The sequence below is a fragment of the Acomys russatus genome, chromosome 31, assembly GCF_903995435.1.
Source record: "Acomys russatus chromosome 31, mAcoRus1.1, whole genome shotgun sequence".
NCBI classification, from domain to species: Eukaryota; Metazoa; Chordata; class Mammalia; order Rodentia; family Muridae; genus Acomys; species Acomys russatus.
In genome coordinates, this window is record NC_067167.1 from 12,782,763 (window position 1) to 12,793,821 (window position 11,059).

At 44.2% G+C, this 11,059-nt stretch overlaps 1 protein-coding gene across 1 annotated transcript in view; it reads right to left on the reverse strand.

Moving 5' to 3' along the window:
- Slc17a8 (solute carrier family 17 member 8) overlaps positions 1 to 10,639 on the reverse strand; it is a 36,053-nt gene extending 25,414 nt beyond the window's left edge. The window contains exons 1-4 of the mRNA XM_051139834.1: positions 10,395 to 10,639; positions 5,530 to 5,648; positions 2,945 to 3,059; positions 966 to 1,053 (exon numbers count right to left, since the gene is read on the reverse strand). Coding sequence (XP_050995791.1) covers positions 966 to 1,053; positions 2,945 to 3,059; positions 5,530 to 5,648; positions 10,395 to 10,508 — 436 coding nt within the window. The 5' untranslated portion in view covers positions 10,509 to 10,639. The remainder of the gene's footprint in view (positions 1 to 965; positions 1,054 to 2,944; positions 3,060 to 5,529; positions 5,649 to 10,394) is intronic.
- Between the last annotated feature and the right edge of the window lie 420 nt (positions 10,640 to 11,059).

The following is an 11,059-nucleotide window of genomic DNA, read 5'->3' on the forward strand; positions in this document are numbered from 1 at the left end:
TAGTAACTGTAGCTCTTTTCATAGTTAATGATTCTTTTTAAGGGTAAAAATAGTTTTTAAAAACTTACCTTTATTTTCATAACTGCACTATAATGCAACATTAATGGTCAGTCTATAGGGAAAAAAAAGTCAGACACACCTAAGTTCTAATCCTAACTGCCGGACCATATTGTAACTTCTATAAACTAAGGTACTTCTGCCTTCCTGGGCCCCTTCCTCTATGATAAACATTTTAAATGCATTTTATAACTGTGCTGGTGGCTCTCATTTCTCTCACTGCTCAGGACTGAGATAACCCCTTCAGATCCTCTCAGCCATGCATAGAAGGGCTGGCTTGAAATGAGGAAACCTTGGCAAGATAAAAGTTCAGAGACCCAAGAATTGAAGTCATGTCACTACTTGGGGATCGCTGGTCTACTTTCAGTGGAGATGAACAGACTCCACTTCATTTTTTTATGTGGAATATAATGCCCACAATTAGGTCTCCTGGTAGTCACATGTAGTAAGGAAAGTCCCATACCATGAGCCAAGTCTTCTCAGCTCAGCTCCATGACAGCATCTTTGCATCTTCACGCAAGGCACTGTACTTCTGCTTCATTGTGAAAACAAGGGGGACACAGAACTTGACAATCCCATCTCTTCTACTTCCAAGACATCTTATGACATTCTTGTCTGTTTGTTTTATGTGCACATGAGGGGCATACACCCGCCATGGCACAGGCATGGAAGTCGGAGTACAACTTGCAGAAGTTGGTTCTTTCCTTCTACCATGCAAGACCCAGGGCTTGAACACACCTATGGGCTGAGACAGCTCAGTGGGACGGATATAGACCAGCAACCACTCACCTTAGGAATTCTGTTTGGTGGGGAAGGAAAATATGTTCTTTTGAAGACTCTTGGTAGAGTTCTCAGCTACTTGAAGCCAAAAGTGTTCCTAAGCCAATTTATGATTCTAACATGCTTACCACAAAAAGAAGTCGTGGCCAATCGACTTCTCTCCAGGGGAGGTGCCCACTTACTCCACATCCCATGGCAGGCCGGGTAGGTCACGCCCTGGCAAAAAGATTAAACATTGATGGTTAATTTTGTTTCACTACTGTCTGTGTTTAAAATGTAAATTCTCTGCTTCACACAAACCACGATATGAAAATATCATGTGTTTGCGTTGCCAGCTACAGAGCCTAAGTTCCTCTCAAATTTTTATGCTGAGATCTAATGCCTAGTGTGATGGCGTTTGAATATGGGTGTTGGGGAGGGGGAACAAGGGAACAAAGGTGGAGGCCTCGTGGGTGGAATTAGTGCCTTACAAGGAGAGACTCTGGCAGGCCCTGTGAGGTGAGGACGCAGAGATGGCTGCCAGTCAATGGCCCACAAAGCAGGCCCTTATCAGTCACTGAACATGTTGGCAGCACATGTCCTGGACGTCCTGGCTCTGGACCACAAGAAACGAATGTGTGTTACGTGTAGTACTCTGTTACTGACACCCAAACAGATGGTTAAGGACATGAATTATGGACAAATGGATTGAGCTAGAAATGATCATAATGAGTGAGTTAACTCAGAAGCAGAAAGACTCAAATGGTATATATTCACTTATATCTGCATACTAGGCCAAGGGGCATGTCCCATGAAAGCCTTCACTTACCAGGAAACTGGGACAGAGGGGAGGACATCCTATTGGGACTCTAGATGAGAGAAGCATGGGAGAATAGCAAAGTAGAAGGATCCAGAGGGTCCTAGAAACCTACAAGTAGAACATTATGATAGGCAGATTTGGGCCCAGGGGTCCCGCTCAAACTAAGGCATCAGCCGAGGACAATACAGGCCGTAAACTTTAAACCCCTACCCAGATCTAGCCAATGAACAGAACATTCTCCACAGTTGGGTGGAGACTGGGGTCTGACTTTCACATGAACTCTGGTGCCTCATATTTGACTATGTCCCCTGGAGGGGGAGACCTGGTGGCACTCAGAGGAAGGACAGCAGGTTGCCAAGAAGAGACTTGATACCCTATGAGCATATACAGGGGGAGGAAATCCCCCTCAGGAACAGTCATAGGGGAGGGGAATAAGGGGAAAACGGGAGGGAGGGAAGAATGGGAGGATACAAGGGATAGGATAACCATTGAGATGTAACAAGAATAAGTTAATAAAAAATTTTAAAAAATGAGAAAAAAAGACATTAATTATATAATTTAACTCATCTTGACTCATAACGCCAATCCCAACATTCAAGAGTATAGTTCAAATGTAAGTGTGGTGGAGAATCAGAAAGATGTCACGCTATTAAAGAATATGGGTGCAGGAAATGACTTCCACCGTCAGCCAATGTGTCTCCTCATTTCCGGGCACAGAATCTGAGGCTCAGATTTGTTGGTCTTCACAGCTAATAATGTCACCTTTCTTTGTGTCACACCACTAGTTATTGAAGTACAGTGTATGTCCTCCTAACAGGACTAAAGTTGGACTGGAGAGTCAGCAGCAATCTAGATTTTTTTTTTTTTTCCCTCTTTCTCTTCTTCTTATGGAGGGTAAATGGGAACTGAGCACAGGACTTGGCACGTGCTAGACACGGAATTCTATCGCTTTTACGCACTAGCCTCTCTTAAGTTCTGTTTTGCAACATGGCCTCACTTAATTTTCCCAGGAAAGCGTCAAACTTGAGGCCCTCCTGTCTCAGTCTCCTCTGTAACTGAGATGGTAGGCCTGCACCGTCCATCACTAGGCCCAAGGGGAGTCTCAGTTACTGCGGATACACATACAACGTGTGTTTTACGTCGGAATGTAATGAGCACAGTGAACACATGGTTTCAAAGATGCAAAAAGGGGTCTCTAGAGAACCCCCAAAAATTGAGAAAAGGGGGTTTACTTCAGGAGCTGAGCGGTCTAAACCGCCCTGCTTTCTCTGGCAAAGATGAACACTATAAAGAAAGGGTCTCTCCTACCTCCACCAGACCCTGCAAAATCCTCACACACATGACGCAGCCATAATGCACTCTAGCTGCGGAGGGGATAAGCATGTTCAGAGTCGACGTCAGGAAGATGGCGGCTCCAAAGACCCTAGGGGACCAAAGCACTGTATTATTGCCTAGGATGATGACGGCTAAGAGTACTTCAGTTAAACACGAGAAAACAGCCTAAAAGGTCATGAAACACCACAATGAAAATTAAGAGAAATTAATTTAGAGAAGTAGACAGTGTGCTAGAATTTGCTCTGTCCCGGCCAGACTCCTGGGATGCCTTGATTTTCAGCTTCCAGCCGATGGACCATTTGTGCTTACATTCATGGAAGGCCAGGGGTGCCGAACCTGCGTGGTGCCCTAGAAGGCCGCGGGATGACTACGCCAAGGGGAACTTCCGGTGCCCCTACATCCAACCAGGTCTCCTTCAAGTGACCATTCCTATTTGTGACTTCTGCATGTTTGGGGTTGTGTCTCCTGCTTTCCACTGTGCTCTCAAAAGACCAAAAGAGACCACTGACCATCCAAGATGCAGCTTGGGACCACACTGCGAACCTGCCTTACTCCCCAGCTCCCAACATAGCCACTTGCTCTCTCCTTCTTGCTAGCCCAAAAACCTCTGGGAAAGAACGAAGAAGAAAAAAGGCAGGCACCATTTTCTTCTCTCCTCTCAGAATTTTCATTTAGGCAGAGTCATGTGAGTGTGTATTGTGTGTGTGTGTCTGTGTGTGTGTGGTGTGTGTGTGGTGTGTATATGTTTGCTATACATACATACATACATACATATCCCAAGCTAGCCTTGAAATCAACACTTAGCTAAGGATGACCTTGAATTTCAGATCCCCCTACCTCTACTTCCTGAATGCTGGGACTACAGATGTATTCTATCACATTTGGTTTTATGCAGTGCTGGGCACTAACCCTAGGGCTTTGTGCCTATTAGGACACCACCCTACCACCTGCACTACATCCCCAGATGCCCCTCCACACGTATTTTAATGACACTCCCACTTTTCCTTACATACTAGGAAATCTTTGTATGTGTGGTTTTTCTCCTCGAGGCAGGGAGTGTAAGCAGTTACCAGTGAAGAGTTGGTGGCATTCAGGACTTGATCACTTCTTAAAGAAATACAGTAGGCAAATAACAGCAGGAAGTAAAAGAAACAAGCTAGCCGAGGACAGAAGTAAAGGCAGCAATGCGTGTATATACTATGATGGTGGCTTTCAAGCGTTATGCCTTAACTCTAAAAAAAAAAAAAAAAAAAAAATACATTTTATATTAAGCTGAGTTCAATCCGCTATAGCCCACATAAAACGCCAATTTTAGCGCGAGCCTGTAAGTCAGGCAAATGAGAGATGAGGATACAGGAATCTCTGGGATTTGCTGGCCACATAATCTAGTTGAATCAGCTAGCTTTAGGTTCAGTGAGAGACCCTGTCTCAGGAAACTAAGGTGGTGTGTGACTGAAGAAGGCATCTTACATTAACCACAGGCCCCTACACACACACACACACACACACACACACACACACACACACACACACACACAGGTATGGTGTGTATATATGTATGTAGTTATGTGTGGGTGTGTATATAAATATATGCATTTCATAGTATAGCCCAGTCTATACTTATTTACACACATGTAAATGAGACCATTTTCAGAAAAATGCTCTCAGAGGTCATACAGATAGATGTTTCATTGTCTTTATTCTCTTTAATTACATTGTCTTCTGTTCCCTTCTTCAAATAAAATGCCCATTGGCAAATCACTATCCTGATTTCACAACTGTGTAAGTTGTGGTTTCAGAGATAGAAAAAAAAAAAATAACTACCTTGCAAAATTTGATCTACTTCACGAAGTGGACTTGTGCAATGTCTCATGACAAGCATGCTAGGCAGGAGCTGGAAGTGTGGGCCACTCCTTTTCTGCAACAGGAGCCAGCCTACAGCAGCTCCCTTAAACGCACACGCTCTTCTCATCCAATACTTCAGTGAGAGAAAACTCCCCCTCTTCTCCTGAGACACTTCACTCTGTTGTGGAGAGTTTGCTCCTCAGACAACTGCAGAGTCGTTGGAGAGCGATAAAAGCAGCCTGTGGTCTAACGGCAAGGACCCAGGGTCCACAAGACACAGTTCCTGCTGTGCTGGTGACAGTAACATGAACACATAGATGTACAAAAGGTCACTGCTCCAAAACACAACTTAAACTAATGTTTCATTTCTCAGTTGAGGAAACTGGGGACCCAAAAGAGAAAGATGTGACTCAGTAGAGGTAATTCGGTGAGCCAGTGAGAGGACATGACCACATTCCCTGGCTCACAAATGATTATTCTTTTTACAACATAATCATGTAATGAATTACAAGATAAATTACATTGTGGGGTGGTGGGGAAGCAAATCTCTTAAAAATAGCCCCCACCGGGGATCAAGGTCTCAGAATTGCCTCTGCCTGCATGGCTCCTGTTTTCCACTCTGCACCCCTACACTAAGAACAAATACACAGAGTTTAAAAGGTCCAAGGCTCTGTGGTAACCCAGGCCGTCCTCACCATGTCCTTTACTCTTACCTGTTAGCAGCAAACTTGTTTGAAATGAAGCCACCGGGAATTTGTGTCACAATGTAGCCCCAGAAAAAAGATCCGTGGATAAGGCCCACAGTTTCTGGATCCCAGTTAAACTGCGCCATCTGGAAACAAGAATTCAGATGCAATTATGTTTGAGGAGCAGTTGATACGCTGTGTCACCATGTGACAGCTTTGTGAGGTCTTTCATCTTCAGCAAGTACTTCGGGAAGACACCTTGAATACTTAGGCTACAAGAGGTCTCTGGTCTTACAAATTTACCTGCTAGCGAGGGGGAAGAGACGCACAAATTTAAAGTCCATGTGTGTGTATAAAATGTGACACACCAAATATTGTGTGCTAAGGAGAAAATAAGACAGTTTGTGTAGGAAGCAAAACAAGCCCGGTACATAGCACGTGATTTATGCTGTGTTCAGCTGCCAATGTACTGATAGTCCGAAGATAACTATAGTCTCAGGTCTTTCAGGTCCTTTAATTTTTTTCATTCCTTTTTTTTTTTTTTTTTTTTTTTTAAGAGCTACAGACATAGTTTAGTAAGTAAAGAACCCACCTTGCATGAAGAAAACCCTGGGCTCAATATCCAAATGGGAAAAAAAAAAAAAAAAAAAACCCAAAAACAAAGTTACCATTGAATTATCAGATATATTTTGTTGGGGATGTGGCTCAGTGGTAGAGTGGTGACCTTGCTTGTGTCAGACCCTAGATTTAATCTCCAGGACAAATAAGAAACAGACAAGTCCTCTTTTATCATTGTTTTAAGATAGGGTCTCATTATGTAACCCAGGCTGGCCTCAAACTTGTGACCCCCCCCCAGCCCCAGCTTCCTGAGAATTGGGATTAAAGGTATGACCAATACCTGGCTGAGTCTCTCTCTCTCTCTCTCTCTCTCTCTCTCTCTCTCTCTCTCTCTCTCTCTCTCTCTCCTTCTTCTTCTTCTTCATCTTCATCTTCATCTACTTTTCCTGCTTATTTATTTATTTTATATCCCATCCCAATCGCAGCCCCCTCCCTCCTTCCTCCAAGGCCCACCCCCTTCCCACTTTCTCCCTCCCCTTCTTCTCAGAGGAAGGTGCCACCACTACCACCCTACACCCTATCCCCATGTTGCACCAGGACTAAGCTCATCCTCTTCCAGTGAGGCCAGACAAGGCAGCCCAGCTAGGGGGAAGTGACCCAAGAGCAGGCAACAGAGACCATGCCAGAGACAACCCCTGTTCCAATTGTTAGGGAACCCACATGAAGACCAAGCTGTCCATGAACTCCATAATTGTACATGGGCCTAGGTCCAGCCCATGCCTGCTCTTAGGTAGGTGGTTCAGTCCCTGTGAGCCCCCATGGGCCTAGGTTAGCTGACTAACATCTAACTCTCCACAGATCAGCTAAGTAATTCTCTCACGCCGCTCGTGGGAAGCACGCCGCATATGTATTTGAAAGACTTCCCTGTTTGTGGTGCTTATCCATACCTTCAAATGAGCCTCCCCAAAATATCTTGGTGTAAAATAACTATGTTTTCCCATGAAACAAAACACAGACAGAGAAATGCCAGCCACTCGGGGTACTGTCATCCTGATGGTCACTCTCGGCTGATCCCGGACTTGTTCCGTATGAACAACAGAGGAACAGCCTGCCATGAGTTAGCATGTACATTTGTTGTTGTTTGATTGGGTTTTGGTGAGGTTATTGCTCTTGTTATTAAGGGGGGCTGTTATTGTTTGGAGTCCATGTTTGGGCTTAGGTTTTCCCTTTTATTTCCTTCCCTTCTTCTTTGGTTAGCTTTTGGGGACAGGGTCTTGTTATGTAACCTAGTTTGTCTTTGAACCCACCATTTAACTAGAGCAGGGCTGGACTCTGCCTTGCCCCGGCCCCTGCCTCGGTCTCCTGAGTGCTAGGATTACAGGTACAAGCCACCATACCTAGTTCCTAATCTCCTACCCTTGCTGCCAGACAGAATGAGAGGAACCATATTTTAGCTCTTAATCAGATCCTCTAAGCAAAACCACAGGACCTGGAGAGCACACTGTACCAAAATGTCTTTTCCATAGGCCCCAAAGCAGACTCCGATGACCCGCTGTCTTCTCCCGCAACAGACAAATACGAACAGCGTCTTGTTTTGATTTGTGTCTCCACAGGCAAGCTCTAATCAGCTAGCCTTACTCACAAAAGGCTGGAAGAATACCTGTGATACACATCTGAAACCCCACCAGCACTCTTTATTTTAAATGCATTGAGTGTTTCTCTCCCTCCGTCTCATCTCCTTACCTCACCACCATCCCCCAGAACAAGAAGGCTATCTGTCTCAGACAGACTCAGCTGAGGCATCCAAAACAGACTAAAGCGTCTCCATGGTGCTGCATCCCTCTGCAAGAACATTCTCTATGAATGACAGGGGAAAGCCTGCGTGCCAGCTAAAGACCTCTTTTTCACCAACTGACATCAAATTTCCCCAAGGCCAGTCCTTGGCAGGGGACTACGCTAGGTGACGCTAACTGATGTGACATCAAAGAGAAGGCGACCGTGTTGTCAGCTGAGGAAATAGTACCTCCCATGTCCCCTTCTCACAGTCACACAGCACTCAGAAACAGTCCAGGCTTCGCGTCACACGATATCTTCATATAAAACCCTGTAAGCAATCCATGGCTTCCCAGACACCAAAATGGGAAACCAAAGGTCTAAGCATGCATCCAAGCACAGACATCCAGTTATGGGGTGGTTCAAGGGGACGTGTTTTCATTTATTCACCCCATAATTTATGAGGCTTAGGTAGGAAACAAACTAGATTTATGTTTCCTATATTCATAGAGCAGTTTGTTAAAGAACTCCAGTGCTTCTGTATGACACCAGGCCAACCACAAGAACTAAAATGATGCCTCCTTGCTCATCACACTTTTACCAGGTCTCTGTCCATTGAGCAGTGGTTTTTCTGGGATGTGTGGAGGAGTCCGGTGTGTCTGTAAACTTGGATAGGGAAAAATCAGGGTTTTTTTTTTTTTTTTAAGCTTAATATATAATATTTTTTTTACTAAAATTTGCTTTCACAAAAATATTGTGCAAAACAATTTCTTGATTTGTTTTTGTTTGTTTTGTTTTTCCAAGACAGGATTTCTCTGTGTAGCCTTGGCTGTCCTGGACTCACTTGGTAGACCAGCCTGGCTTTGAACTCACAGAGGTCCACCTGCCTCTGCCTCTTGAGTGCTGGGATTACAGGCGTGTGCCACCACACCAGGCTCCAACTTCTTGATTTGTATACTATCTGGGGTAAAACCTTGGAATAAAATGCTCTGGGGTGGGTTGCCTTGGTTCACGTTTCTAGAACGCTCCTTTTCCCTGGAATTACTCCAAGTCCATGGGCAATCACCAAAGTTGCACTCCAGTGTTCTAATAAACCACAGAAAAGTCACCATTTTTATCTTCACTACCTACTGACTAAAATTTAGAGTTTCTGAAAATATAAATATAGTTTAAAACATGGTAATATCGGTGTCATGGGTGAAAGCCAGAAACATGTTCAAATGACATTATAGTTATTGCCGTGTTCTCAAACTGCTATTTATACTTCAGTCTTTAAAATACAGCAATTTCAGGCACTTTGCTAATTTCTTCATCTAATGTACTAGTAAGAAAGCCTGTTTCTATACCATAAATTTAATTTTAAAGCATATTCTTCTACATTTAATACTGCCTAAAAATGGGCAACTTAGATGCAGGCAGAGTCGATGGCCGCACTCTTCCAAGTCAGGGTAAGCAAGTCCTCAATAGTTCCTGCCCTGTGAACAAATCTGGCAGAGATATTAGGCCAGAAAGCTGAAGATGAGGCTCCAATGTTATAAAGTGTATCGGGTGACTGGTCAGGTAGTAAACTGTCTTAAGTCAATTTGTGCATTTTGGAAGCTGCCAACCCACACTGCTGGTTCACTCAGGAATTTAAGTTTTACTCCTTCTCAAGTCTCTGAGGGGCACTGAAGACAAGATAGTATAGTTTTACAACCAAGTTTGGTTAGGGAACAAGATCGTTTTAGATCAAGGTAAAGACGTTAAGCTATTAGAGTTGAGATAGGATAGGTATTGAATCTCATTCGGAAATAAAGACCCAACAAGACAGGAAAGACACTTACTTCAAACTGTATGAATGCAGATGGCCAAGTCACTATGAATGTAACATGTACAGAACTCATTATTCTCATGATTGTCACATTGTTCTCCCTGCTGTATGTAGTTTGTTTTTTACATGTGTAATAAAATAAAAGTATTAAAAAAAATAATAATCGCCTCCCTTTGTAATTCTTTGCCTATTATGCCAAGAATTTCAAACATTATCTTGGACCAAAGGTTCACCAAATTGTTCACAAGTTTCAAGGGGTTCATAGCAAAGAAAAAGTGTGGGGTCTCGTGTCCCTAACACACCATGGTTTGTCTGTCTGTCTGTCTGTCTGTCTGACTTCCTTACAGTCCTTTACACACAATGTTCCTTTCGAACATTTTTCTTCCTATTTTACCAAATCCCTGTCTGGTTCAGCCATCACTTTCTGTGGAATGTCACAATACCAACATTGTGGTTGGTATACCCACTCCTAGAGGAGCCCAAGTGTCTGAGACAGCCACACTGACATAGCAACTGTCACACCAAATTGTCCCTTATGCCATGTGTCTCCTGGACAATGTCCTGGTCAGTCACATTCAGCCTACTATCCCTATCGCCGTGTCCAGGACCCAGAATGAGGTTTGTCACTCTATGTGTTTGTTACATTAATTAGTGAATTACTCTGTTTGCTTTTACACAACTAACACACACACACACACACACACACACACACACACACACACACACACACACACGCTTGCTCCATACTGACCTGGATTTCTGGTTTCCCATCCACATACACAGTGCTATTGTTGACCATTTCCACAATGGCCACTCCAAGGTTGCACCGAATCCCAAAGGAAATGCAGAAGCCCAGCCCACTCATGACAGCGATGATGTACCGCTTGGGGATGCCACAGCAGCTGCAGTCACAGATGGGGAGATGTGTCCTGGATGTCTGCACGGGCCTCCCTTCTTCATTCAGCTCAATATTGTCTTCTTGTTCATTCCTCCCATCGATTTTCCTGCGTCACAAAAACAATGGAAAGCAAATAGAAGCCAGTGTTCAAAGTGAGGGAAAATACACAAAGTGAAAATGAGAATGGTGCCAAGGAACGGAAAGAGGAAACACTGCAGAAGGGTGGAAAATATATTTTGAAAGTTATTGTCATCATTATCATCATCATCAGTCATCATCACCACCACCACCACCACCATCATCATCACCACCACCACCATCTTCCTCCTCACCACCATCACCACCACCATCATCATCATCACCACCACCATCCTCCTCCTCCTCACCACCATCATCACCACCACAACCACCACCATCATCACCACTACCACCACCATCATCATCATCACCACCACCACCATTCTCCTCCTCCTCACCACCATCACCACCACCACCACCATCACCACCACCACCACCAC